Source organism: Zootoca vivipara, chromosome 15 (genome assembly GCF_965207765.1).
Source record: "Zootoca vivipara chromosome 15, rZooViv2.hap1.1, whole genome shotgun sequence".
Classification (NCBI taxonomy): domain Eukaryota; kingdom Metazoa; phylum Chordata; class Lepidosauria; order Squamata; family Lacertidae; genus Zootoca; species Zootoca vivipara.
In genome coordinates, this window is record NC_142598.1 from 1,031,890 (window position 1) to 1,059,839 (window position 27,950).

General features: G+C 47.5%; 3 protein-coding genes and 3 non-coding genes across 21 annotated transcripts in view; 2 read left to right on the forward strand and 4 right to left on the reverse strand.

The window, feature by feature from the left end:
* RBM10 (RNA binding motif protein 10) overlaps positions 1-4,320 on the forward strand; it is a 27,665-nt gene extending 23,345 nt beyond the window's left edge. For 8 of the 14 annotated variants that reach the window (XM_088658465.1, XM_088658471.1, XM_088658464.1 and 5 more), the window contains exons 20-24: positions 306-491; positions 3,018-3,092; positions 3,177-3,280; positions 3,499-3,628; positions 4,069-4,320. In XM_088658465.1, the coding sequence (XP_088514591.1) occupies positions 306-491; positions 3,018-3,092; positions 3,177-3,280; positions 3,499-3,628; positions 4,069-4,194 (621 nt within the window). In that variant the 3' untranslated portion in view covers positions 4,195-4,320. Of the gene's footprint in view, positions 1-305; positions 492-3,017; positions 3,093-3,173; positions 3,281-3,498; positions 3,629-4,068 lie in introns of all 14 variants that reach the window. The other 6 variants (XM_088658463.1, XM_088658462.1, XM_088658468.1 and 3 more) reach the window with 1 other exon arrangement.
* Positions 4,278-10,199, reverse strand: LOC118097604 (uncharacterized). The gene is made up of 8 exons (XM_035140647.3): positions 9,919-10,199; positions 8,497-8,750; positions 8,249-8,312; positions 6,749-6,876; positions 6,246-6,364; positions 5,434-5,569; positions 4,798-4,894; positions 4,278-4,651 (listed from the first exon to the last, which is right to left on the reverse strand). The coding sequence occupies exons 1-8, from the start codon at positions 9,986-9,988 to the stop codon at positions 4,605-4,607; spliced, it is 915 nt and encodes a 304-aa protein (XP_034996538.1). The 5' UTR covers positions 9,989-10,199; the 3' UTR covers positions 4,278-4,604.
* Positions 10,200-11,560: 1,361 nt separating this feature from the next.
* Positions 11,561-27,754, reverse strand: LOC118097750 (adiponectin receptor protein 1-like). 3 transcript variants are annotated; one of them, XM_088658475.1, is made up of 8 exons: positions 27,656-27,754; positions 24,030-24,219; positions 23,471-23,623; positions 20,682-20,853; positions 19,661-19,847; positions 17,866-18,053; positions 16,320-16,513; positions 11,561-15,051 (listed from the first exon to the last, which is right to left on the reverse strand). In XM_088658475.1, the coding sequence occupies exons 2-8, from the start codon at positions 24,126-24,128 to the stop codon at positions 14,923-14,925; spliced, it is 1,122 nt and encodes a 373-aa protein (XP_088514601.1). In that variant the 5' UTR covers positions 24,129-24,219; positions 27,656-27,754; the 3' UTR covers positions 11,561-14,922. The 3 variants fall into 3 exon arrangements, with proteins under 3 accessions (XP_088514601.1, XP_088514603.1, XP_034996834.1); XM_088658477.1 differs by lacking the exon at positions 27,656-27,754 and adding an exon at positions 25,578-25,647; XM_035140943.3 differs by lacking the exon at positions 27,656-27,754 and adding an exon at positions 25,019-25,184.
* TRNAE-UUC (transfer RNA glutamic acid (anticodon UUC)) lies at positions 25,672-25,743 on the forward strand. The gene has a single exon. It is a non-coding gene; the product is annotated as a tRNA-Glu (tRNA).
* Positions 25,982-26,053, reverse strand: TRNAE-UUC (transfer RNA glutamic acid (anticodon UUC)). The gene has a single exon. It is a non-coding gene; the product is annotated as a tRNA-Glu (tRNA).
* Positions 26,480-26,551, reverse strand: TRNAE-UUC (transfer RNA glutamic acid (anticodon UUC)). Its single transcript has one exon. It is a non-coding gene; the product is annotated as a tRNA-Glu (tRNA).
* Positions 27,755-27,950: the final 196 nt, after the last annotated feature.

A 27,950-nucleotide genomic window follows, 5' to 3' on the forward strand; every position in this document is an offset into this window, starting at 1 on the left:
AGAATAATGGGTGTTGGTGCAGGGACTCTGCTCTTGTCTCCTTTTAATGGTGGGGGAAAAGATGAAGTGCACAATATGAACGTGGGGAAGTCTTCCACATGAAGCCCTCTGAAGTGGGTGCTTCCTCCAAGGCAGTCGAGCTGTACGGTGCACCGACTCTCGGCTGTGAGCCCACGGTGGCCTGGGTAGCACAGGCTGATTCAGGGGTGAGGGAAAGGAGGCGGGGGTAAGTGGCCTGTGGGGTCCTTCTGAATCTGATTCCAGCTGAGATATATTCCGTCTTGTAACCTTGCTTAACTTGGCAGAGTCCCCCACGAGGATTAGTGGCTGCTTACAGCGGGGAGAGTGACAGTGAGGAGGAGCAGGAGAAGACTGCTGACCGGGAAGAGAAACTGACAGATTGGCACAAGCTGGCTTGCTTGCTTTGTCGGAGGCAGTTTCCCAGCAAGGAGGCGCTTATTCGTCACCAGCAGCTCTCAGGATTACACAAGGTATGTAGCTGACAGAAGAAAGAATTGGAGATCTTGATTTCAACCAAACCATGGGAAACTCTGTTAAGTTCTATAACAAGGGTGTCTCTGGATCTCAGATTAAGACTCATACAACAAAAAATAATATTTAGAACTTACTGGACTCCAGTTCGTTTGTTTATGAAAGGACTATCTATTCTAAGGCATTAGCTGCTGGAGATGGAACAGAGAGAATGGTGCCCTAAACATACGTTTGAACAATGTTCTATATTGAACATATTTTGGCAGAAGGTAATAGAGACGGTCAACCTGCTATACGGAACAATCTTAACTCCTTTTCAATTATATGCCCAACACATGGAATCTAACAAAGGGACAATATGAATGGACTCTCCATGCATGAAAATGCAGCTCCCTTTAAAAATTGGATTGAAGAAATTGACAAACTCGCAACACATGAACAAGTTGTGTACAACTGTAGACTTGCTATGGACAAATTCAATGTTACTTGGAATTCATTTTATAAATACCTTATTAGGGACTCAGCTACATTAGTAGAGAAACTATGCATTGAATGCACTTTAAACATGTAACACCAGGTGGTGCCAGAGAGCCAGAATTGTTAAAAAACTGGATTTCTCGTTGGAATTTTTTTCTTTTGTTAAAATGGTTTGATTTCTGCCTTATTTATAGCGCTTTTTCCTGTGTTTAGATCAATCATAAAGGTCTTGGTTAACTACAGTGGTACCTCTGGTTACAAACGCTTTGGGTTACAAACGCTTGAGGTTACAAATGCTTCAGGTTACAGACTCTGCTAACCCAGAAGTAGTGCCTCTGGTTAAGAACTTGACTTCAGGAGACTTCAGGAGAACAGAAATCGTACAGACTTCCGGTTGAGCGCCGGCCATTGCACGGTCGGAGGTTTGCAGACCTCGCCGTGTCAAAGGTAGGGGAGCCGCTCCAGCACAGCGGACCCCCGAAGAAACCCCAAATCGAGCATTTTGGGGACATAGTGTCCGACGGGGAACAAAAAAGCGGGCTCCCCCCTCCCCAGCAAGACTCTGTTTTGAGCCACCGAGAGTGAGGGGGTCTGGAGCTCCTGCGCAAACTATTTACAATTTTGCAAAATTATTTACAAAAAAAAGAGAGAACAGAAACCGTGCAGGGGGAGGGGCGGCAGCGGGAGGCCCCATTAGCTAAAGTGGTACATCAGGTTAAGAACAGTTTCAGGTTAAGAACAGACCTCAGGAACGAATTAAGTTCTTAACCAGAGGTACCACTGTACAAAAACAATCCCCCCCTTTTTGTACCGTAGTTTATACAATATCTTTTTTCTGTTTTGTTTCTACATGGATACTATTTCTTGTTTCTTCTTTTTTGTGTCTTATCTTACTCTGTGCACTTGTAATTTTAATTTTTCAATAAAATAAAATAAAAGGTTATGTAGCTGACAGAGGCACCAGCTTGCAAAGGCGATTGGGGTGGGGGACCAATAATAATAATAATAATAATAATAATAATAATAATAATAATTTATTTATACCCCACCCATCTGGCCAGGTTCCCCTAGCCACTCTAGGCGGCTTCCAACAAAATACTAAAATACAGAAATCCATCAAACATTAAAATGTTGAGGACATGTCAGGAGGAGCCAGAGGTAGAGCCAAACACAGCAGCCACACGGCTCAATGGCTCCGCCTCTGCCTCCACCTCTTGACTCCACCACAAGCAGAGGCTGCTCCAACCCTTCTCCTCTCCTGTAGGAGGAGGAGAAGGAGCTGGCTGCTGGAGGCATGCTGCACTTGTCTCCATTCTTTGGCTCAATGCTTTTGGGGTAGGGGGGCGGCCCCTACCCCAAAAATATGGGTGGCCCCAAAAGGGCTCAGCCCCTAGGAGCCGGCACTCCGGTAGCTGAAGTGTCTTGGTTGCTTTTGATACCATCTGCTCTAAAATCCTCATGGGACCGCTTGGCAGGTCTGAGATTTGAGGCATTAGTTTGAGGTGCTGTCTACAAATTATGTTGTTGCAGTACACCTTAAGCCTACATAGTTTTTGGTACAGGTATCTTGAAATTTACCATGTGCTGCTTTAGCTATTTGTTTCTTCTATAAGTGATATTTGGGGTTTTTTTGTGATGTGAGGAGTCTCTTTTGGCCTGGGGGGCCACACACCAGTGATGAGCAGAGCCAGAGGCAAAACTGAGTGGAGCACTGAATCTAAATTTGACCTTTTTATAGTAGCCTAGTTTTAGACATCCTCCCCGTTTTCCGTCCAGGGAAGCAAGAGGCATTGTCCCAGCCAGACAAAAACACTCCAGGGCAAAGGGAAGTTGCTGAGGGGTGAGGCAGAGGAGGAAGTTTCTTTGAACAGAGTCCCAAAGGCCTGTAGGGCCATATTTGGCCCCCCAAGTTGAGGTTCCCAACTCCTGCCTTAGAACTAAAACACAAAGGTAGATTATTAATATGCTTATATAGAAATAAAACGTAGGTGCTGAAAACTGAAGTGGACCTTAACCTTGTCTCCATTTTTATATTCTCCCCTGTGCAGCAAAATCTGGAGATTCATCGGAGGGCACACTTGTCAGAACAGGAGCTTGAGGCACTTGAGAAAAATGACATTGAGGTAGGTATGGGAGTAGAGTAGCCCCAGGGGCGTGAGGGTTACCTGGCCAGTGCCTCATTGCTGTCTCTTTATGACCACCAGCAGATGAAATACCGAGATCGTGCAGCTGAACGAAGGGAAAAGTATGGTGTTCCTGAGCCACCAGAACCCAAGAAAAGGAAGTATTCAGCTGTCACACCAGCCACTGTGTAAGTCCCACCATGTCCCTGTGGTTCTTCCTAAGTGAGATAAGAGATCCCTTCTAGAGCAGTCAGCTTTGGTAATGGTGAGAGGCATTTCTATCCCATAGTGACACAGGCTTCATGTCCTCTGTTCAACATGCTATTTGCTTTTTGCTCAGTTGGCAAGGTTAGAGGGCAGGGCATCTGAATATGTTCCTCTCTCCTCCCACCTTCGTTTACAACAGGGATTTTGAACAACCAACACGGGATGGACTTGGCAGTGACAACATTGGCAGTCGCATGCTACAAGCCATGGGCTGGAAAGAGGGCAGTGGTTTGGGTCGCAAGAAACAGGGGATCGTTGCCCCTATTGAGGTACCAAAATACCTTTCTCAGGTTACTGTGGATAAAGCAAAGTGTGTAGTGCTCGTATTTTTGAGGAGCATTTTGTCTTCCTGTTACTTCCCTGTTTTTTGCAAAAACCTAAAATAAGGGAGGTAGGGAGGAAGTAGTTGGGCTTTCTTGCTTGGTGTTTTGCAGGTATAGCTTTCTTGTCCCTGCCATCACCACCACCCCAACTTCAGAAAAGGTCACCTCAGCACATGGGAAATTAGGACAATTGAGAAAGAGGCCTTTTGGCAGTATGTTGAGGAGAACTTGCACCAGGAGGAAGTGCGAAGTGGTGGTATTACTCTGTTGTAGGCAAGGAGGGACCTCAGTGGGGTGTCCTAACATTCTGGGTGAAATGTGGTTTGGGAAAAAAGCTGTTCCTCTAAAAATGTCTGGTGCACATTCTTTTTTTCTTTTCTACCTAGGCCCAAACACGAGTGCGTGGCTCTGGCTTAGGGGCCCGTGGCAGCTCTTACGGGGCGGTAGCATCAGAGTCCTATCGTGAAGCATTGCACAAGACGATGCTGACTCGTTTCAATGAGTCAGAATGAGCTCTTCAAGGAGCACCCACCTGTACAGTATTTTGCTGCTGACTGTCTCCCTTCACCCGTCCCTCACTTTCACAAAATGTTCCTTTTGGTTGACTTTTTTTTTTAATTAAATGTTGAAATGGACAATAGGTTTTTGTTTTTTTAACATAGCTGAGGCCTGTGGAAAAAGTGGTGCACTCCTGGCCCTCATTCGATTATGAAACACCTATGGGAACATCTATATATAACAATGGTGTAGAAATACATTAATTTACTATACCATAGTAACCTGTCGAGCCACAAGCTCTGCACATAACTCTGCTGGGGCAGCCATTGTTGAATCCAACTGAAGTCCATGCCATGATCACTGTTCCAGCAAAAATGAACCAACAGAGAAGACCTGTATCAACCACAAGGGCAGCCTTTTCCTTCTAGAGTGTTCGGTGTAGCCCTTCCACCAGCTCTACATAATGAGGTTCTGAAAGAAAAGTGAAATCTATTAGAAGAGTCTGTTTCTAGCCATGGTGCAGTGATGCATACACACCTATACAGAGCGAGCCCCCTTCTCGCCCTCATACGTAAATTCCCTCTTATCAGACAAGCCACCTTTCTTCTGCTGCCTACCTCCATCAGGTTGGATGTAGCCATGTCTGATAAGGAAATCCAGAGCCACCATTGCACAGTTGGGCTTGAAATCTGAAGATCCAATGGCCTCTTTCACCTGCAGAAGAGGAATATAGACAGATCACATAGCTCTCTCACTAGGAGGTGGCATGCTAACTACCGTGACCTTACTTTGTGTGCACCCTATACAGGGTAGCTGTGTCTTATTAAGAATGTGGACTTGGGTAGGAAGCACAAAGTCCACTGGTGGATAATTGTTCCCAGTCAAACAAAATTCTAGGCCATGTGAATTTAGGAGCAGGAGGACAAGGAGACCCAAGTTCAGAAGTCAACCAGCAGCCTATGGGATTATTGCAGTTTATACATAATTACCACACTGCTTCTCAGATAATTATTACACTACCTCAAAAAAATTCTTTTATCAAATTACCAACCATCCCTCTCTAGACTATTTCTTATACAGGCACATCTAACCAACAATTGGAGCTTTTGTGACAGGTGGTTTTATGAAAGCGAGTAACTTTGAGGAAGGCATGTTTGTGGGAGGCCTTAACCCATTGTTGTAATTTGCAGTGTAATTCTCTGCATTTGCCAAAAGAGTCACTTTTTGCCCTAAGTCAGGTTACACCTACCAACCTTCTCAAGTGGCCAGAGGTAGAACTGCTGCACCTCTCCGTCTCCCACCTGGGGCACAAAACCTTCAGGCAACTTCAGGTCAAATACAAACTGGCATTCAGCATAGATGCCTCCCTGTGCACCCTCATAGGTATAGCTGGGTGAGAGAAGGCAGGGGAGAGAGTTCAGCAGTATTTATGACTCTGGAGATAAGTTGCATTAGGTTCTTATTTGGTTGGGGAGGGAGGTAAAGTTTGATATGAATTACTGAGAATCTGCCTTTTCCAGAATAGCTACAGTGATTCTGGTGTTTGACTCTCTGCTACTTCGATTCCTACTGATATTTGGAAAAGCTGGTAGAGAGGGAGAGGAATGAAGGCAATCTACTTTCTCTACTGGAGACACATTAGAAATATGCCTAAGCTATTGTAGATATTTTCATGATTAAGCTTTTCACTCAGTTAGGATTAGTTTGTAGGAAGCAAAATGAGGCAAACCATGAATGGGCAAGGCAGCTGGGGTGGGAAAGAACAGGAAGTGGGAAAGAACAGGAAGTGCTGCTCAAGGGTCACAGTCAGAGTTGGGCAGTCTTAAGCCCTGGCACCAGAGGCCTTGCCACATACTCCTTGTGCACCAATGAAAAGGTGGCATTTCTACAATATAGTTGGAATTCTCAAATACAAGCTTTAAGTGTCTCTGCTCATACAACAAATTTGCAGAGGCACAGAATACAAGCAGCCTTTTTTTATACAGGCCCTGGCTTTTAAATATTAATTTCCCCCTTACCTACACAACTGCATTTTCCTGAACTTGAGGTAGCTTTTTCATATTACCTGATAGTTCCGGCAGCTTTGGCAAGTGCAGTGAGAGAAGCAGGGATGCAAGCTTCTTCCTGGCTTTCCTTCACCAGCGTCTCTCTGACCCCCAACCCTGATGCAATGCCCCCAGCAGCCTAAGGAGAGCGAAGGGAGGGATTAATATTGAGCTACTATGGTAAATGGGCACAAAGCAGCTCTGCACCCCCAATTGGCCCTAGTACTTTGTAAGCTTACTACCCATTTAGTGGACAATGATCCCCAATTGTCTGTTATCTTGTGCCTCAATTTGCAAAATGGGGAGGAGTTCACCTTTCATGCTGGGCACCAAGCCGCCTGGTGAAATGGCTCATGCTGAAATACTTACTCAGTTACCGGACAGGTGCATGTTTTGTGCATTCAGCCTTTTAGCTCACTATTCCCTGTGGCCCCATAAGAGAACTCTTGATTATTGAGAGCTGCTCCCAACTCTCACATCAAAAAGGCAGGCCTCCTATTGCCTTTTCCATCTCATCTCTTACCATGTTGTCCAGCAAGCCAGGATAAGTCAGTTTGCTCAGGGCCCTCCTGGCCAACCACATGAACATCTGCCCATTGCGCCAAGTGTAGCCGTTCAGGTGGGCGCCATAACACTTCACTCCAAACAATGCTGGGTGCAAGAGAGAAACAAAAGTAACTAGGTTAGTTTCCAGATGCAACCCCAAAAAGAGTGCAGGAGTGCGCTGACCTTCCCCCTACCACTGCCCAAACACTTGGTGTATTATGTAGGCCAGGCCTCCTCAACCTCAGCCCTCCAGATGTTTTGAGACTACAATTTTCACCATCCCTGACACTGGTCCTGCTAGCTAGGGATCATGGGAGTTGTAGGCCAAAAACATCTGGAGGGCCAAGGCTGAGGAAGCCTGATGTCGGCTGAGATAATTAACACTGCCTAGAGAATAGGAGTTTCTTCCATAGAATGACAGAGGAAAGCCGTATTGGAGGGGCACCAGGCACACAGGCAGAGTTGCAAGTGAAAAGGAAATGCATGGTGAGAAGATTAAATATGCACTTACTTTACACTTTTGCTGTGCAATATTCTTTAGCTTCTCTTGTGTTCATTCTATAGAGGAAGTCACTATCAACATCTCATTTCCAAAATTCCCAGCTTATATTAAGATGCCTGAGAAGGTTTCACGGTCCTGGAGCAGCTGCTAAATGAAGCTACACATAAAGATGATGTACAGAAAAAAAGCACTGGATCTAAACTAAACCTCAACTGCCCACAAAAGCCCCACAGATCTCCTGAAGTGCTGCAATTCTGGATTTATTGTTTTATTGAAATGATGTGTAAATTTCAAGCCTTTCCCCATAAGGAAACCTGTGGAGTTTCAGGGGGAGAAAGAACAAAACAAGATGAACGCAGAACAGTTTGCAAGCAGTAAGCAGACAACGCAGTCCTGGCTGGAGATAAAGAGCAGGCAGTTCTGAAAAGGAAAGAAGCAATCAGCCTTTAGTACCTTAAGAATCTGTCTTTGGTTGTAAAGTATTATCCCTTTTTATAGATGGGGAACTGAGTCTGACAATGTCTGAGACTACCTAGCGCACAGTTGACCAAGTCAGGATTGGAACAGAAGCCTCCCACTTCACATCGAATGCTGTCTCATTTTGGAGGGCAAACATTATTATTGGGGTGATAGCCAACCACCCAGCCAGATGAGTGGGGTATAAATAATAAAATTATTATTCTTAAATCATACCCAGAGTAGACCCACTGAAATCAATGGACTTGCATTCATGTTTCCTTCACTGCACACAGTCCTTTATAGAGCATAGAAGCTAGATTTCTCCAGCAGGGTAAAAAAGGAGATATTTGGACAAATCTGCACTTGAGCTCTTAGCTGTGCTCCTAACTCTTACTGTGGATGGGATTGGGCAAAGGAGGTAGACACATTGGGAGGCCTCTCTTAATTACTTCTGCCTGAATTGTGTCTAATATCAATGGAATACAAAGCAAGGAAGTCAAAGGTTTTCAGACTCACAAGTTGCAGAGCGCTCCATGCTGAAGAGAGGCGTGTCACAAAAATAGGGCATCACACTGTAGAGCTGCAACAATAGCAAGTTTTGGTTCTTGGACAACTGTTTCATTGGCCCAACCACTCCTTCCTCCCAGAGCTAGTATTCTGAATGGAAGCCCTGGGTCCCTCCCACTTGACCCTTAGCAGTATTCAAAGACACCCATGGGTGCCACAGGGTCCCTTCACCTTCCTTGGGTGCCTGGTAATCTCACCTCCTCTCTCCACTCCTTCAGGCAAGGAAAGGCTTCTTGTGCTCTCATTTCCCTGAGTACTCCTTGCACAGCATTTGTTCTTTGCTCATAGGATGCCAGCTTTTTGTTAAGTTCCACGCAAGCAGGCACACCGTCACCCTGAGACACCGAGAAAACAGCTGGATACTGACGGAGATATTTGGCTACAGATGGCGGCATGTGGCCCACCTGCTGTCCAGCAACCATAAATGGCAGGCACAAAACCTTTGAAGAACCTGCAAGGAGATGAAGCTGTCAATTCGTAATCATTTTGCCAAGTCCTAGTTCCTATGAGCAGGGCCATATTTAAGTATATAAAATATATTTTAATTTTTATGCCTCTGCTGCTTTGCAGCATCACTGATCAGCATAAGCAATAGCATGGGCTCTCTTTAAAAAGTTTATTTTGATAGGGAACAGCATTTTGGAGCTTGGAATGGCTTTCTTACATGTTTACTCAAAAGACGGTTTCGTTGATTTCAGAAGCACCTACACGCAAGTAAGATTGCAGCCTGAATTTCATAGAAAAGCATGTATAAGATAGCAATCTCAAAGTGCTTGTCCCGCTCCCCAAACAACACTGCTGACATATAACAGTGTGCATGCACACGAAAGCTCATACCAAAATAAAAACCTAGTTGGTCTTTAAGGTGCTACTGAAGGAATTTTTTTCTATTTTGCTTCGACTCAGATACCACGGCTACCTACCTGTAATTATTTTTCTTGTTCACTATTACTTTTGGGGCAGGGAATTTTCATCCTATTATTGTTATCTTTTAAAACTAAGGAGTGCCTATTTTAGGGTTTGTCAAGTGGAGTCACAATGAACTAGACCTGGCCAGGAGCAGATATTGGTCATATGGTGCCCCCACCAAAAAGTGAGGACAAAATTTGGTGCCCCCCCCCCAAATCTTATTGTCACAATAATTCCTTTTAGTACAGTTGCTTTTTTATGGATCTTCTCAGTTGGCTGCTGTCTTAATTTTCGACCCCTTTCCTTACTGCAAAGGGCTGTGGGCGATTTGAAAAGCAGCGAGCTTGCTATGGAGCCTGAGAGAGGAGAGAGTGAATTAGAATTAGAGGTCATAGAATCATAGAGTTGGAAGGGACCCTGAGAGTCATCCAGTCCGACCCCGGCAAGGCAGGAATCTCAGCTCAAGCATCCATAATAGAGGGCCAGCCAAGCTCTGCCAAAAAGCTTCCAACTGGGCTAGTTCTGTCCGTGGAGCGCGAGACTCTGAAACTCAGCAGGGTTGTAGGTTCGAGCCCTGCGCTGGGCAAAGGATTTCTGCATGGCGGGGATTGGACTAGATGACCCTGAGGGTCCCTTCCAGCTCTACGAGTCCAGGAGCCCCTTCCAGGGCCTTGCCTCCCCCCTGCCGCCCCCTCGGGTTCTTGTCTTACCTGCTCCGTGGAAAGAGTTCATCCTCCGCAGCAACGCCTTGACCCGCTCCGACCAGGCGGCGGCCGCCATGGATCCCGAAGCGCCGCCCGAGAGCCGCTGCTGCCCCGGGGAGCTGCCGCCAAGGGTCAGGGCCAGGGCCGCTCTCTCTCCTCCGGCGCCGCCAGGGCGACCGAGAGATCTCGTGGCGGGGCTCCTTCGGGGCCCGCAGGAAGGGAGCCTCGCCCGGCGAAGCAGGTGGGCTGAGGCCTCCGCCGAGCGGATCTCGCTTCGCCTTCTGCCTGGACACCGGGCGGGCGCTTCCCGGAATAAATGGGTCTGAAGGGGAGGGAGGGATCGCTTCGTGCGTCATCATGTCATGTAAACCTCCCCGTGTCCCTAGGAGGAAGGGCGGTATATAAACGCGATAAATAAACGCGATAAAATAAAGAGAGGAAGAGATGGGGGACACACTTGTGCTCCTGAATCTTCCCCTGCACCAGCATGTAAAATTGGGCACCTTTTCCTGTTGCTGTGCAGAATTCAAAAGCATACTCCCAATTTTCTTCATCTTAGCCAGGGCTTGACAGATTCCTCCAGAGTCCAGAACAATGGACAGGCAGCACATTTAACCAAAAAAAGAAAAAGGACTTTGTGCAACACGATAATAACCTGTAAAATGAAATGTAGAGAACTACCATTGTGTTTTTAAAATGCTAATCCACAGTCGGGAGGCTATCCCAGTGGGTTCTCCTGCAAGATGGGTCAAAAAGGTAGGATGCCCTGCCACTTGCGCGGGTTGCTGAACTAAATTACTACTTAATCCTCCAAGCCTCCGTGGATCAAAGGCCTCCTGTTGGGATTCTGGTAAGCAAGAGTTAAAAACACTCTGGAAGCATTCTGATTATCTGGGTGCTCTGCCCACAAAGTGCTACATGCAATTTGACCTGTAGCTCTCTTTCAGTGTGTGTGTTGCTTGGAGTCTGAGCTGCTAGAGAACAGTTCTGTGTAGGAGTGCTAGAGATAAGAGCTGCAAACATGCAGTTAAGTTCAGTTGGGTTTACCGATTCTTTTATGCTTCTATAATAAAGATGAGTTAGAAATTTCATAGCTGCCAAGTTATCCCTTTTTTACAGGGATTTTCCCTTATGCTGAATAGGCTTCCTCGCGAGAAAAGCGAAAACTTGGCAGCTATGGTTAGAATAGAAGCAACGGAGTGAAGTCTGTTTTGTTGAAGACACAACCACCGACTGCTACCATTTCCAGCTGCGCCGTAACTCTGCTGGGTCCGAGCAAGAAGTAGTCTTGCAGAGCGAGAGCTGGGAGCGTGCTGGGCAGCCATTCAAGAAGGGCTGCGTGGATCAAATAATGTACGATCCACTGATGAACTTTATTGCACCACAATTTATCACAACACCTCCTTCTCGAGACCAACACTCTGTTTCCCACAGTGGGGCACCAGATGCCAAGGTGCTCCCCAGGAAGTGGGGAGGAAGCCTGAAGTAATCCCTCATAGCCTTTCCTTTCCATCCCTGAAGCTGCCCTTCCCTGCCATTGGTTTCAGCATCTGCTATTCTGAGGTTTCCTGCCCCAAAGGATGGAGGCCCCAGTTAGCAAATTCCCATGAACAGACCTACCAAGTCAAAGACCCAGACTGAGTCAGGCTGAATTTAGGGAAACAAACTTTTATTTCACTTTCAAATATCTTCACATTTTTTCCTCAGTTTTTTTTAAAGTGTCTGGCTTCTAAGATTTTTTTTTATCACAATGGCCAGTAGAAAAATAACCAAACTCTTAGAAATGAAGGTGCACTCATTGGTGCTTCCCACAAAAGTTGGGTTGGAGAGGTGATGGGAGGGGCATTGTGGAGCAGCGTTGGAGCGGAGATGTCAGGATTAGGAAGAGGTGCTTTTATGGAGTGAGTGGTTCACAAAGAGACTTCGGTTTATTATGTACAGAGCAACCGGGTTTTCATAGTGATGCAGACAAGGCCCTGTTTTGGAGCAGACTACCTACTGGAAAAGTAAGAACCAGTCCTTGGAAAATCCATATAGAGAACAATAATAAATAGGATTTCTTTCTCCGGAGAATTTTAGCTCCTGGCTCACTGCGGCACAAGGACCTTGTTCTCTACAGTCTGACTCTGATGCCAGCTGCAAATTCACATTGTGGTAAGTAATTCACAAAATCAAAGGCAGTCTCTAGAGAAAGAGCAGAGCTTGAGCAGGAAGCAGGGAATCAGATTGAAAAATAAATTTAAAAGGACATTTAACCTCATATCAGGGGAAGCTATTGCCAACAATTATGTCCTATTAAGTCTGGTTTACCTGGCTTGTGATTTCCAATCCAAATGGAGTCCCACCCCCTTGGTAAACCTGTTTTTGCTGCCGCCTGGGACTGAAAAAATGAAGGGGTTGTCAAACAACTGGGAAGTCACAATACAGCTATTTAGCAGTATCTGCTTTATGGGTCCAAAATCACGGGCCTGCATTAAGTTATGCCTCTTCTTTCATCACCACCACCCCAGCAAATACAAAGATCATAAAAGGAGGGAGTTCTTCATTCTGTAATGTTAACATGTACCAACTTGCCTGGAGAGGTGCCACCAACTTAGATATTATTATCTTTATGCTTAAAGTGCTTCCACATGCTCCCAGCAGACCTGGCATGGAGGCAAACGGGGTGCTAAGCATGCCTCGTGCCTCCTTACAAGCTGGCAAGAGTTGCCAAACGCAAGAAAGGTGGCAGTGTCACATATTCAAAAAGCAGCAGGAGAGGCCTTAGCTTAGATGCCACCATTCCCCTCCCTCCCAACTCTTCAATATAAGGTAGAGGCAGGAGTCGCAAAAAGAATTGCAAGGACTATTCTTTCCAAGCCACCTCCTCCTCATGCTCCATTCCAGAAACCAGGAGATCTTTGGGCCTCCTCTTGCCATCCCATTCCCTGTGCCATTGCAGCTTTAACATACATAAAAATGAACTGTGCAGAGCAGGAGGAGAGAGAGAGAGAAAGATTCAGATGTCAGAATTACCCGCCTGTCCTTTCAGACTTGTCCATTGGGCCGTAGCCTTGCCTCCTGTCCCAAGGTGGAGCTAGCTTCTCCGGCACCCCGGAGCGGCGTACATGCTGTGCCTGCAGGGGTGGGGTGAGCCGCCCCCCTCGGGGACAGGACCGTCTTAAGCGCCCCTGGCGCCGTGGTGCGCCAGATCTCTCCAGCGGGTGGGCAGGCACAGCGCGATCTCTCCGGCACCCTCCTGCCCCGTTTCCCAGCGCGGTGGGCGGGTGGGCGCAGCTCGCGGCGCCCTCCTGGCGGGCCGGCGCTGTGGTGCCCTGCGCCACCCAGCCTGCACGTAGGGCCAGCCCTGCTCAGGGATGACACCCAGGGCGGGCTGCACCCACCGCACCCCCTTCCTCTGTCAGTGCTCCTGTCCTGCAGAGTTGAAGCACTGGTGCTGGGTGCACATTGCACAGCACTCCCAAATTAGGAGATCCATTTCCTGCTTTCCCACTGTGCAGCCCAATCCAGAGAGCTGCTCAGCAGCTTGCATTCCCAGGAGGCTGTGACACAACAAGGTCAACGATCTTGGAGCTACTTGGTCTTCTAATTTGGGTAGTTGGGCATGAACAAAGGGGGAAAGTGCCCTCCTCCCCAATACGGACACCGGCCCCTGCCATCTGCACCTCTTCCTCCCCAAGGAACAAAGGGCTGAGGATTTCTTCAGCAAGCGCATGGACTGATGGCCTTTCGTTATACAGTAAAGGTAAATGAAGTCCACTTCATTCACCCCTCCAGGTGTGTTTCACCTGCCAAACACCCTAAATTAAAGAGGTCCCAGCACCACTGTTTTCAGTGGAGAAAAATAAGACCTCCTGCTGTTTGTTGTGGGGTGGAGGGTGCAGAAGCAGAGGGCCTGGGACACAAAGTGCTGGGCACGGGATTGCTCTCCCTCCACAGGCCCATCTCTGGGCTATGAAATGCTGGTGGAGGGGTGGAGGTCACAGTCTATGTCTGTGCAGAAAGGCTTCCCCCTGCTTAAAACACTGGTCCCTTTATGCATAAAAGGCATTCTTATTTTCCCAGACAAGATCCATATAGCTTGCCTTCCCATTGCCCCCACAAAAAAAGTGTTTACCATACATCTTTTCTAGCAGGTTGCAGAGCCCAGGAATCCTGGCTCCTGCCTGCCCTGCCCCATAGCACATTTAGGCACCCCCACAGAGTAAGGAGGGACGACTTGGGGGCCCACAGCTGCATCCATCCCCACCCTGATTATTTCCCTTGCCAGAATGAAAAACTATGCAAGTCTGCTGTGTTCTGATTTCAGCCTGGGCAAGGCTCTTCCCCAGGGGCCTTTGACCCAGACCCTAAGATGCCCCTGGCATTTACCTAGAGGGCTTCTCAGAAACCAATCCATATCTTTCCTTGGGAGGGCTGGGCGTGGAAGCCAGAAGTCCTGCCTGACCAAAGAGATCAGAGTTCAGTTTGAGCAAAAAAAGGGGTTGCTGTGCTTTTGAGCAGAGAGCATGCTCCCTTAGTGGCCAGTTTAAAACAAATCCCTCATAAATACCGATTGAACACACAGATGCACACACTAAGGCCTGGTCAGACCTATCCTTGGACCTTCATACAATAACACCCACGTCCCCTTGGCCCACACAGAGGCCCCTTGCACCCATCCCACTCTCAGAAACTTCTGGGTTTGCTGGGGGGTTCCTAAGCTGTTTCCAGGGACTGTTTTAGTCCTGTTCCATTGCTTTGGTTCCTCATCCTAATTTAAATACCTTCTGGCATTTTGTGCATGTGTGCACACATGAGAGAGCTGCCCTGATGGGGAGAAAAGGAACCCACTGCCCCCAAGAATAAAAAGATCTGAGACACAGCGATTTTCTTCAAAGGAAGGAAGGAGACGGGAGGAAGAGCCCCCTCCTCAAACAGGTGCAGTGCCCTTAAAAGGTCCATATGGAGTGCAGTGTGCAAGGGCTGCCCTTGTCCAGGAGAGATGGTCAGTCTGGTCTCGGAAGGCTATCAGAGCACAGTGTTCTCGGTACAGGTGCCCCCCAAGGAAGAGCGGAACGCTTGCAGCTGGGAGACCCCGTGGAGATGGACACAAGCAGCCGCCACCACCAGCACATGGAAGATCTGGTGGGAGTGGAACTGGAGCAGGAAGGCGAGGGAGAGGGAGGGAGAGAGGGGGGGTCAGAGGTTAATGACATTTGGAGGGACAGAGGTTCCCGTTCCCCCATCCCTACTTTAAACCCACCAATGAAACTGACAGGAAATGAGTTTTTAAACAAACAAACAAACAAAAAACCAGGAGGGAAACAATGGCCCAATGAAGCCAATAATGCTTCGTTTCCCAGTTTAGTGCTTAATTTTAAAAGGTACCCAACACACCCGCAGATTGCAGCCTGCCTAAGCTACTTATATTCTTCATTAAACTATGTGAGTTATGTTCACTCAGAAGTAGGCATTGCTGAGGCACCGTCCACAGCTGCACTGCCACGAGAATTGCTTCCTTCATTCTGGCCCATTTGCTTAGTTGCTCCACAACAGACAGAAATGTCTAAAGTGAAGCTTCCTGCATTAATGCTTTTCTATGCTGGGAGAAAAGCCAGACCAGTTGAACACCTGTGGGTCAGGGGCTGATGGGAGCTGTCAAAAGTGCAAGATTTCTGCCCAGCGATACAGAAAGAAGCAACTCTAATGGACACGTAGCTATTTCTCAACCAGGCCAGGTTTTTCAGGTATAATGATTGCATTGTCTCATTTTGTATTGCATTGTATTTTAGACCAGGGGTGGGGACTTCATGGCCCCCCAGACGTTGCTGTACTACAGCTCCCATCAGCCCCTGACCCTTGGCTGTGCTGTCTGGGGCTGGTGGGATCTGGAATCCAACAACCTCTGGTTTACAGCAGGGGTAGGCAAACTAAGGCCCATGGGCCAGATGCGGCCCAATCACCTTCTCAATCCGGCCCACAGATGGTCTGGGAATCGGCGTGTTTTTACATGAGCAGAATGTGTCCTTTTATTTAAAATGCATCTCTGGGTTATTTGTGGGGCATAGGAATTTGTTCATCCCCCCCCCAAAAAAATATAATCCGGCCCACCGCATGGTCTGAGGGACAGTGGACTGGCCCGCAGCTGAAAAAGGTTGCTGACCCCTCCCCTGGTTTACAGGAAGCTTAAATAAATTCAAGCATTCATGTCACAAAAATGGTGGAGCTTCCCCAAAGGAAGTTGCATTTTGCCAAGTCAGACTCTTGTGGCAGTGTTGCTTAATCTGACTGCTCAGTTGGGTCTTGGGCAGAAAAAGGGCTTCAACATCCCCTGATCCTTTTGACATCCTTTGGCCAAGTGTGTCTTACACCCCAAAGGCCAGTTCCTCCCTCCCCACATTCTTTCATTGCCACACAAAACGTACCCATATGTCACACTTGCCCGGGAAGAAGCGTTCGGGGATTCGGGCAGCGTACAGGCCCACGCCCAGGATGTAGAGGACTGCCATGAGGAAGAGCCACCCAATCTGCCCCACGGTCGTGGCCTTGAGGAATCCTTCAGCAATCATGAAGTGGAGTGTGGGCACCAAGCCACTCAGCCCGAGGCCCAGGAACACCCCTGGCCAAAAAAGAAGAAAGGTCACTGTGTGGATGAGTCCTTATCTGGTCTCAATCCTGGAACTAAAGTTTAATGTCAAATATGAAGAATAGAACAGCATGTACAAAGAAGCCAAATTATCTAGACCAATGGTCCAGGACCACTTGAAAATTGCTAGGGGTCTTGACAGACTGTGGTAGCAATTGTACTGTACTGTGCTAGATGCTGTATGCTTTTTAATTGTATTTTATTTATTTATTTATTAAAATTTGTATGCTATTTGACTGTAAATGAAATCTCTGAACAATTTACAACAGTATAAAATAAAACAGGATAGTATTAAAATAGGTATTAAAATATTCCATGGAATTCAGATTGCTAGACTCCAGCTCCCATCATTCCCAGCCAGCATGATCAATGGTTAGGGTTGAAGAGAGTTGGAGTCCAACATCATATAGAGGTGCTCGATTGGCTAACCCTCATCTATAGCCATAGGATGAGACTTGAACTAAAGTCTGTCTGTCCCACTAAACCTTTTGCTATTATGCTACGCTAGTTCCACACATTGTTATGTACTAATCCTGTTACTAGCTTCCAAGTGGGAAAATGCCTTTAACAATGTGTTCCTGCACGCTTTGGCCATGTCACAGAATCATAGACTTCTAGACTCAGAAGGGACCCCCAAGGGTCATCTAATGCTGCCTCCTGCAATGCAGGAATCTCTACTAAAGCATCCATGACAGATTACCATCCAACCTCTGTTTAAAAACCTCCAAGGAAAGAGAGTCCACCACCTTCAAAGGGAGTCCATTCTGCTATCAAATAGCTTTTACTGTCAGAAAGTTCTTCCTGATGTTTAGTCCAAATCTCCTTTCTTGGAGCTTGAAGCCATTGGTTCAGGTCCTCCCCTCCAGAGCAGGAGAAAACAAGCTTGTTCCCTCTTCCATGTGACAGCCCTTGAGATATTGGAAGATGGCTCCCCTATCTCCTGTGTCTCATATCCAGGCTAACGATACCCAGCGCCTTCAACCACTCCTCAGAAGGCTTGGTTTCCAGACCCTTGATCATCCTGGTTGTATTTTTGCACTACCCTCAAGTTAAGCTTTTCCTCTGTAATAGGATTTGTATTTTGCTAGTAAAGAGAACTATTTTAACCAAGCTTGATTTCCAAAGTGATTCCTGGTGTAGAAGTACTGTATCTCAACAGGGAAATGCATTTATCAGAATGAGATCCATTCTGAGGGTCCTGCTGTGTTCTGGCACTTTCAGAGCCGACCAGCACGGCTACCTACCTGTACCGTAACTAGATACATGGGTGTGTTCTAAGGAAATCCACCACAAGCAATGCAAAAATGACCATTGTGCATGATTACCTGCTCGGACGGCCCGGTACTGTGGAGTGGCGAAGTGGTCCCACTGCGACACCATGATGGCCGTGACGCCCAGGACACAAATGATGACGAGGTAGATGAGTTGGGGTTGAGGTGAGCAGTAGAAGGAGTAATAGAGCCAAGGAACAAAACTGCCCATGGTGAGCAGGGCGATTCCAGAGTAATCCAGTCTGCACAACAGAGAGCAGGAGACAGAGAGAGCAGGCAGCCCTCTCTTAGCACCAGGAGGCTGCTTGAATTTCCCATGATGCCCCTCACATGGCGCGTGTTGCTCGGGCCAATGTGGGAGATGCTTTAATTTCTCATGCTGCCCCAGGCAACACTTGGTTGGGGGGCATTGTGGGAAATGTAAAGGGGGCTCCCAGGCCTAGCCAGCTGGTGCTGATCGACATGCTAGCAATTTCTTTAAAAGGGGAGCCCAGGGCATGAATCAGTCAGTGGTAGACCCCACTGAGGCACAGGGACTGTATGTGAATGCTTGGCATTATGGCAGCACAGAAGGACAGAGCGACACATCAGCACAAAACAGGGCAAAAAGGATGGCACCAATCTGCATAAAATTTGCACATGGTACTTTATATGCACAGCTGCAAATTAAGAAATAATTACGATAATTAAATGGAAATGAACACCACCTCACCCTAGTAGGGAAAACTTGGACAGTTTGCCAGCTGGCTCTGTCTTCTGAGCAGGTGCTGCTAACTGTTGAGGGCAGGGTGGATAAAAATCAATGATTTAAAAAAAATAATTAAAAAAATGGGTTTTATTATTATTTAAATCAGATTTTTTTAAAATTGGATTTTTTAAAATTTAAATTGGATTTTTTTAAAAAAAAATCGGATTTTTAAAATAAAATGCTTTTGGAGGAAAAATCTTTCTAAAGATAGTTTTCTATTTAAGTTACATGATAATCCAAAGGCTATTCATCAGGAAATAAGGATTTGTCTTAAGTTTTTCATGTGTGCTAAAACTCAGTTTAATTTTTTTTTTAAAAAACTGTTTAACCACATCAGTTAACAAACATGGATACATATGCTATAATGTTATTGTTTTAGTTAAATAAATTGTTTAAATTGTTATTAAGAAAATTATTTTTCTCCTTCCAATAAAGTACAGCAGAAAAGTTGTCCAAATAGAAACAGTTAACTTATTAAACCTCACAATAATTTCATAATTATCTGTCTATGTATTTCTAATAGTATAACCGAATCAGTCATTTTTTATATACTGTAAAAACTACTCTGAACATTTATTATTCCAAAAATGAAACCTTCATCTGGTTGTAAATATTAAGATTATACCAGCAAGAATGAGTCTTTCTTTTAAATTTTTAAATTTAAATCAAGTCTTACTGACTAGTGATTTAAATCGTGATTTAAATCGATTTGATTTAAATCAAATCTGCCCTGGTTGAGGGGCAACTTGAGGGGCTCCCTCTTTATATGACTCCTTATATTTAAACCACACATGGCCTGGACAGCCCTCCCATAGAGGATACCTTTAGATAAAGGGATGGCCTCTGACAGCCCTTCAGAAAGAGAGGACAGTCCTCTGTAAAGTAGGACACATGGCCACCCTAACACAAGGACTCTGTTAAAACCATCTGTGCATCTATTGCCAGCCAGAGAAGAGCTCCCCACTGATGCTCCAAGCGTTTGTGTCTCATGAGAGCTTCAGTGCCATGGAAGCTACTCTTGCTCCTCACCGTCTCCCACTTCCCATGTGTCCCAGAAGACTTGAAGGGGGGGCAGGTGAAGCAGGCAGGCGGTAGACTTACTTGGAGAAGGTGCGGGAAACCTCCTCTGAGTGGCAGTAGACTGTGTGGAACAGCCAGGAGAAGCAGAGGCAAAGGATGGCTCCCAAGAAGAACATGCCAAAGACAACACGCTCCTGGATAGGGGCAACGTACTTCATGTTGGGGCTGATCATGTATCCAATGCCCAAGACCAAGAAGAAGAGGAACCCTGGGAGAGGAAGAGAAGAGAGCTGCCCACATCTCGTTCTAGGTGTCTCCACATACCCCAACCACATTCAGAGGTTGGAGGAAATGACTCTGCTCTGAAACCTGGAGGGTGCCGTCTCTGGGCCTGGCAGTCTGTGGTCAGTTCCCCATGAAGTCAGAGGTGTCAACTGGGAAAAACTGAGCCTGTGTCCCATCCCCCCTTGTCTCTCTCTCACACACAGTTTCCCTGCAGCACAAGAGAGGTGCATATGCACAATAAACAAACAAACAGAGCTAAACAAGTCTAATGTTCTGCTCTTAGTATTTGCACTATAAACATTGAAGCTTACTAATACAGTGGTACCTCGGTTTTTGAGCATCTCCATTGACAAACATTTCGGTTTTCGAAGGCTGTAAACCCGGAAGTAAATGCTTCAGTTTTCGAGCACAACCCGAAAGTCGAACATGCCACAATGGCTTCCACTGACTGCAAGATTCTGAGGCCTAGCTGTCAGCTATTGAGTTTTCAGTTTTCAAATGTTTCAGAATTCGAAGGGTCTTCCAGAACAGATTACGTTTGAAAACTGAGGTACCACTTTATATGATAAGTGAAGCTCACCAACGTAGTGATTAGAATGCAGACTGTCAGGAAACACCATCAGTGGACCATATTTGTGTTACCTGTTAAGAATCTTCTATGCTGATATTTTTAAAATATTAACAAAGAAGATGGTAGCTATATTCTGAAGCTATGATGTGAGACACAGAAGGAGAAGGGAGCTAATCCAGATTGCCCCCTTCCTCTTCCCCCACCACACCAAGTTCTTGCTGTGCAGAGCAGAACCCCATGACTGACCAAGCAGATGTGTCCAGATGTTGCCCGTCTCCGTGTGGAGGCGGAAGATGCTTCGGAAACAAGCACGGAAGGAGGGCATGGGCGGCCGGTGCCCATGGAGGAGGAAGTCATTGTCCTTCAGCCAGTCAGGCAGCACATCATAAGGCATGACACGCCAGCGGCCCTCCCAGACCTACAGTGGGAGAAAAGACGGAGGTTGTGTAGACATTACTGGCTTAAAATGCAGCTAGGTCGTTCTCTTTTTGAACTTGGTGCACTCTGACCTGTGAATCTTTGGTAAGCTACCTCTGTTTATTATAAGTGATATAACTTCGTCTTTAGAAAATTACATGTATTCCTGATGTAAGGATAATTATTTTAAGATGGTTTATCATTTAAAACATAGACAAGCTATCTTTGTACATTATAAGCAATTCAACTCTTTATTTAGAAAACAGAATGTAATTTTGATGTAAGGTTAGTTATTCATAGATATACCTGTAATGTTCATTTTAACATATTCTGTCTTTTACATATGATAAAACTTTATGTTTAGAGATCTGAACGAATTTTTGTTATAAGGAGAATTATTTTAAGATTCATTTCTAATTTTTCAATATTCCAGCTGACAAAGAATTGTCGAAACAGGGCCTTGCCCTGATTTTTACTGGAATTTATTTTTATTTGCCTTCTATACTGGGATTGATTCCTATTTGAACTCTTCATGACACAAATAAAGCCTTGTGAAGATATATTTGAAATCCATTTTTCTTCTGGCCTGAGTTCTTGCAATTTACTGTTTATTTCTGTAGATAAAGGATAGGCACGGATTGTGGTTAATGCATCTACCCTGTTTCCACAACCCGTGGTGAGAGCACACTGGGTGCAGAGTGAACAGTATTGTGAGTGCAGCCTGAGGCTAAGGCACAGGAAAGTATCTTGCCTATTGATTATACTAACTAGGAGCTGAACTATTCTAGCTGAACTAGAATATTGTAATATGGTATTCATCTTTTGTAAGAGTGAACTGTGTCTCCATAATTCAAAACAAAGTAAACTAAAATCAAACTGTTCCCCTGGTATCAAAAGTATGTGTATGTGTGCTAATTCTGTATGATTCGTTTATTTTTTAAAAAATGGGGGTGCTCTAAAGAAAACTTTTTTTTACTGTTTTAAACTGTCATTGCATTTCATAAGGAACTTTTGTGAGAGTGCTGAGAATATTCTGTAAGATATACCCAGCACTAAAAGAAAACAACAACCTCCAGGGCTGTTTTGGTGAAACAAAGAGTTTTCCACAGATTCAGCTTCATGGCTGAAGGGGGAACAGAATGCAGTTCCCTCCCCCCTCAACACTCTGGCAACAAAGGCCCAATGGCCCCCACACTGCAATGCCATAAATACCTTCCCAGAGTCCCACTGAGTTCAATGGGGCTTACTCCCAGGTCAGTGGGTAGGCCACAGGGAGGGCCACAGCAGAGGTGACATGGGCTTCCATGCTTGTTGCTCATGCGTCTGACCCACTAAGTATAAGGTGTGGGGCAGGAGCATGTTTGGGGCATAGTAAGGGGTGCTCCCACCTCCATTAGCCCAGGCACTTTTCTCCCAGCCTGACGGACACTGGAGGCAAAGCAGCCCAGGAGACCGGGGCAATGGGTGGGTGTCCCCATTCCCATCATGCTCATGCCACCTTTGGTGTAAAATAAATGCTCAAGCCAGACCTCCAAATTCATTACACATGAGTGTGGCAGACAGGTAAGTATACAAATAAGGATCTTGCTTCATCTTGTCTGCTTTGGCACTTCACCATAAACACACTCAGTAGGCCTTAGCAGTGCTGTCAATTCTCTCAGCCCGCCATTTGCAATGTGGGGCAATAATGAGGCTGGTCTGCCTTACAGGGCTCTGGTAAAGTTTCCTGAGAAAAACTATAGGAAGCAAATGAACAATTGAAATGTGCTTATATCAGTGCCATGGTTGTTTGTTTATTGTGGGTTTTGGTTTTTTTTGCTAAAACTGAGAGGCAGAGGTATATAAATATCTTAAAATATATAAATAAATGCAGTGGTTATTGAAACCGTGCAAGTAATTCTGAGGTCAACCAACCAGTGGGGTTGCCCCAGGCCCTCAAAGCCCCACCCCGTTAGTTCTCACTTGCCTGAACCCAGCAGCAGTCCTCCTCCTCCTCCTCCTCCTCCTCCTCCTCCTCCTCCTCCTCCTCCTCCTGTGCAGCAGCCTCCTTTTCTGTTTCCTGACCCCTCAGGCCAGTCCCTTTTGCATTTTGTGTGGCCTTCTCCCCCTTGGCCATGGCCTCCCTCAGTCGAGGGCCTACAGGGGACCCAATCAGGGGGCCTGGCTGCCTATTAGGAGAGAGGGAGCACCAACCACTGGGCTGCTTTCTCTTCTCTGGCTTCCAGATACTATGCCCTGTTGGGCTTGGCCCTGGGAGCTGGCTCAGAGCAGAGTGTCATGGCAGAGAGGAGAGCCTCTTGCCCACGACTACACTACTCCATCTCCCCCTCTTCTCCAGGGTTGTGTGACTGTTGAGCTTCCCTGCACCTTGCAAAGCTGGGGAGGAGGCCAATGGGCAGTAGCTGAAGTCATAATATCAGACCCAGGGGCACTTTTGTGACATGCCCAGTTTGCCTTAGCACTGATTGGATAGCAGCCCACAAAATGAAGAAGAGAGGACGGCCGGAGGTGTCCAGTTCCTCAGAGGAAGGGTGAAGCAAGAAAATCAGGGAGTGCCCAGGGAGACTTGATTTGAGCCAGGACTGCTCACAGGGGCTTCCCAGCCACATGTCACTCACCTTCAGGACAAATTCTTCCATCTTCTCCATGGCATGCTGGGCCTGAAGTGGCAACATCATGACCCGAACAGGATCTGTGCCAACCTCATTCTCCTCTAGGTCTGGGTCATCTATCCCCCAGCCTGTAGGCTCAACTCCCATTGCAATGCCGTCCTGAAATAAACCACACACAGCAGAATGAGGTCCTACCAAGATAGCTGGCGAGGCATATGGTCGGTCACCCATTGTTGGAGATCTGATGGGTGCTGGTCTGATCTCCCAGTTACTGCTGCTGGAGGATCAGCAGAATGAGGGGGAATGGAACTGGGCGTAAGAGTGGTCAATCCTCAGCCAATGCAGAAGGAAATATTCTCATGCGAATTGTTGCTGTTGCCAGAATTCACAGTGTTTTGGCTATTGTTCTCCGGCACTTATTGTGAGTTTCCATACACAAGAAGAGCCTTGCTATTGGATCAAGTCTGGCACTGGGCTTATTAAGGCTCTACAACTCCAAAGAGGGATACAGAGGGGCAGGTAGAAAAGATCAGGCAGCCCAATGGGTGGTCTTGGTGGCACTCACCTGGTCGATGTCCTCTTGCAGCAAGGGTCTCATTTCAGCCACAGCCTCCTCCCCCCGGTACCCTGCACACCACCCTGCCCTCTCCTTCAGGGGCTCCATGATGGGGGGAGGGGGTCACAGAGTTGAGGCCTCTTCACAGGCAGAGGCTAGTATCCTTTGCAAGCCACCAGCTCCATGGTCCCCACTGTCTCTGTGGGAAAGCAGAGCGGGGGGAGGGGGGTGCAGAGGGATGAATCCTTTTTTCCTCTCATAAGCTTCAAGAAGTGCTAGTTGCCCCCTACCAACTGTTCTACAGCTGCCATCCCACCCAAAGAGCCGCACCCTCTCCCACAACCCACAATAAGGCTGTACCCTTCCTTGGCATCCCTGCCATTTCCCCCAGACAGACGTCCGCAATTGGCCCTCCCTCAAAATCTACACACCAGTACATTTTGCAACACTTTGCCCTTGTTCCAGGTCCAAGGACCCTTCTCCTGCCCCAAACATTTCCCTGGTCTCCAGGTCTTGTGCAGCCTGCAGTCTTCCTGCATCCACTTGGCCTCCTCTCTCCTCTCTCCATTGCTCTCTCTCTGTGACAGCACACTTGTCCACCAGGCAGCAGCGTGTCACTGCTGATAGATAGCCTGCCACCTCTTGTTGCCCAGCAACATGCTGAGGGGAATTTCCTATTGGGTGCAGGTGTGTGGCAAAGGCTGCCCCCACCTCAGATGGCTCCTTCTGGTTCCCCATGTGGGTTGGCAAGCAGAGGCCAAGGTTGCCTGTGGCCATCGCTGCTCCCCCTGCCTCCATTGCTGCTCCCCCATTCTTCAAATTGCCCCCTCCCCGCCAGCTCCAATTACTGGATAATCCCCAGACCCCCTCCTGCCCCACAGCATCCCTCTCGTGAGACCCACCCAGCACTCCTGCCCTCCCTCCCTGCCGGCCTGCGCGTCTCCATCACCTTCCCCTGCCAGCCTCCTCTCCCAGCCCCTCCATCATCCTGCCCTCACCCAGCAGCCTGGAGCGGCAGCAGCATCAGGACCAGGTCCCTCCAAGGCCCGCCTCTCTCTCCCATAGGCCTCCCTTCCCGCCCGTCACGGGCGCATCGCTTCCTGCCAGAGCCGGAGCATCCTCGCCTTGGAGACGCGGCCGGGGGAGAGAGCACTTCCGGCTCCTGCCAGCATCATCCCGGCCTGCGTTGCCATGGCGACGCTTCCAAGGGCTGCGCGTGCACGGAAGGACGCAGGGAAGCGGGGCGCGCAGCAAGTTTGTTTACTAATTTATTTCATTAAAAATATTATGCACCATTTCATTTCATTTTATTTTACTTTAACACTTCAAAGCAGTTTACAAATACATAAAACATGCAAATCAATACAACTTCGCAGCCCTGCTTTCCGGTGTGGGCGGGCCTGGGCGCACACCTTCCCGTGGGAACGCAAAACGCGTGCATCAGGAATATCTGGGCGCAGGAAACTCACAGCCGTGTTTGGGAACCGTATATCGGGGCGCGGGCGCAGGAGGCGCGGGCTGCTTGCGCTGCGGGGGGGGGGGGGGAGGCGCGCCTACCTGGCAGGAGCTTCTCCCTCGAGGACCCAAAGTGCAGCCCCACTTGCCTTGCCCGCTGAAGAAACCGCGCGGAAGAGTCCCGTGAAACAGCAGTTCCCATATGGTCTAGCGGTTAGGATTCCTGGTTTTCACCCAGGCGGCCCGGGTTCGACTCCCGGTATGGGAAGGGTGCAATTTTTGTTCACTTGAGAGGGAGCTTCGAGTCGCCCGGATCTCCTCCTTTTCCCCCAATTCGTTGCGCTGCTGCGATTGCCAGCTGCAAAAGGCGTAATGCTTCCTATCGCATTCAAAACGGCGAATAAAGAGAGTTTTCATGACTTGAAGCGCATTTGATTGGGAGAAGTGGAAAGCGGAGGGAGACTGAATTATGATGTTAAGTGGAAGAGGGAACTAAAATTTTAAGTTTCCCATACCGGGAGTCGAACCCGGGCCGCCTGGGTGAAAACCAGGAATCCTAACCGCTAGACCATATGGGAGGCCGCTGGCAAGATTCTCCTTCACTGAATCTTGGCAGACAGGGGAGAACGGGTCACACTTTGCACCAGGGTGATACTCTCTCTTCTTTTTCTCTTTTTTGGAAGAAAAATGAAACAAAAGTACTTCCTAGGTAAATTTCTATAAGCAAGTATAATATTATTCTACTTCGGGAAAGAATATATTTGTGTGTGTATGATCCTTTTTGTCTTCCAAAACAACAGAGGGTGCCATGCAAAGCACATGGGCTGCAGCGCTTAACCCAGCAGAACCTGCCACGCAAACCTGTCACTCTCAGGCACTTCACATCTGCAGACACCTTATTCACTTTAAATAGAAATTTCGGTGACTCTTCTTGCCTGGCCTAATGGGTTATTTAGTAGCAGATGCTCTGAAAAAAAGGTAAATGGTGCAGAAAAAGAGGCATCTTCCCATACCGGGAGTCGAACCCGGGCCGCCTGGGTGAAAACCAGGAATCCTAACCGCTAGACCATATGGGAGAAGCGCGAACAAGCATCGGGTAATGTCTGAGCCAGTTCAAGACAGAGATGTTCACCGTTGCCACCTCTAGGGAGAAAAGGGAATTGCATCCTCGCACCCACTTCCTATTGCGAAGGCAGAGTCGCTGCTTTGTCCTGGATCTTAAGCAAGTCAATCGAGAAATCGCGGTGTTTTGGCGGTTTTGTAAGAAAAAGCTCAACAACTTTGGGGTTTGTCTAAAACAAGCGCAACAACTTTCGGGGTGTCTTGGATTTTACTTTTTGAAATATGGCAACCCTAAATTATTGCAGCTGCTTAACTGCAGGATTGCTGGAAAATTTGGGTGCCTGGATTTTGGCCATTGAGGTAGATGGGGGCTGCGAGTTTGCACTCACCTGTACCCACATGCTGGAATTTCAGGCTGCGCTAGCGCTTGCCTTGCCCTCCTTGGGCAGCAGCAACCACCGCCACGCTTGCCGGCTTCTTTTCCCCAGCAACAGCGCCCACCCACCCACCTCTTGTCCTACTGCGAACAGAGACCAGGACTTCTAAAAAAGAGAGGCCATCACAGCCCCCGTTTCAGCCTCAAGTCAAGCCCAACGCTGTTTCGAATGCAGTTCAGCAGATGCAAAACTGCAAACGGAATTCTGGAGTCGGGCCCATCAGCAGCCCAATTATACTCCTCCTGCTTTCTCCTGTTTGCAAAGAGCCTTATATAGGAACAGCCGCAGTAGCATTAAAAGGTGGTGCAAACAAAAGCTGGGATGATTTTGAGACTTTTAAATTCCCCGAGTGGGGATTGAACCTGACGTCCTCGGGCCAAAGACGACTGCGGGGGGAATATTGGGGTTTTGGCGCCCGAAACCTCTCTCTGGTGCGCACGCGTGAGCAAAGGGAGCTGAAGTGCGACGCCTACTGACCAATTGCGGAAGCGCGCCTTTGAATTTGCCACCCGCGGCGACCATTCACACGCCTTTCAGTTGCGCATATCAATACTGATCAATAACCTCTGAAGATTGTTGCCGTATCTGAACAGCATGCAGCAGATGCGACGGCAGGTTTACGGGCAGTTGCTTGGAGGCCCGGCAGCCGCCTCGCTGCTTCCCATTCGCCCCTTTCCTCACCTTTGCTGGATCCAAGGGCGACGCAGAAGCTTCCTCGCCTCTGTTTCTTCAAGCCCGAGGAGGGAGCAGCAGCCTCGCAAGGCTTACAGTCAGTTGCAAAACAATTTAAAATAGCTTACAAGGACGGCAATGTGCACGTGAGGTGTCGCTCTCCAGGTTCCGGAGGGGCAGCCAGGCGCCAATTTCTCGATACGTAAATCAATACAGTATCAGAAATGAAGCAGTTGGCGCGCCGTTTATTTGCTACTCCAGTATTTAACATTTAATTCTCCATCGTGGCAGGCATTAAAAGAGA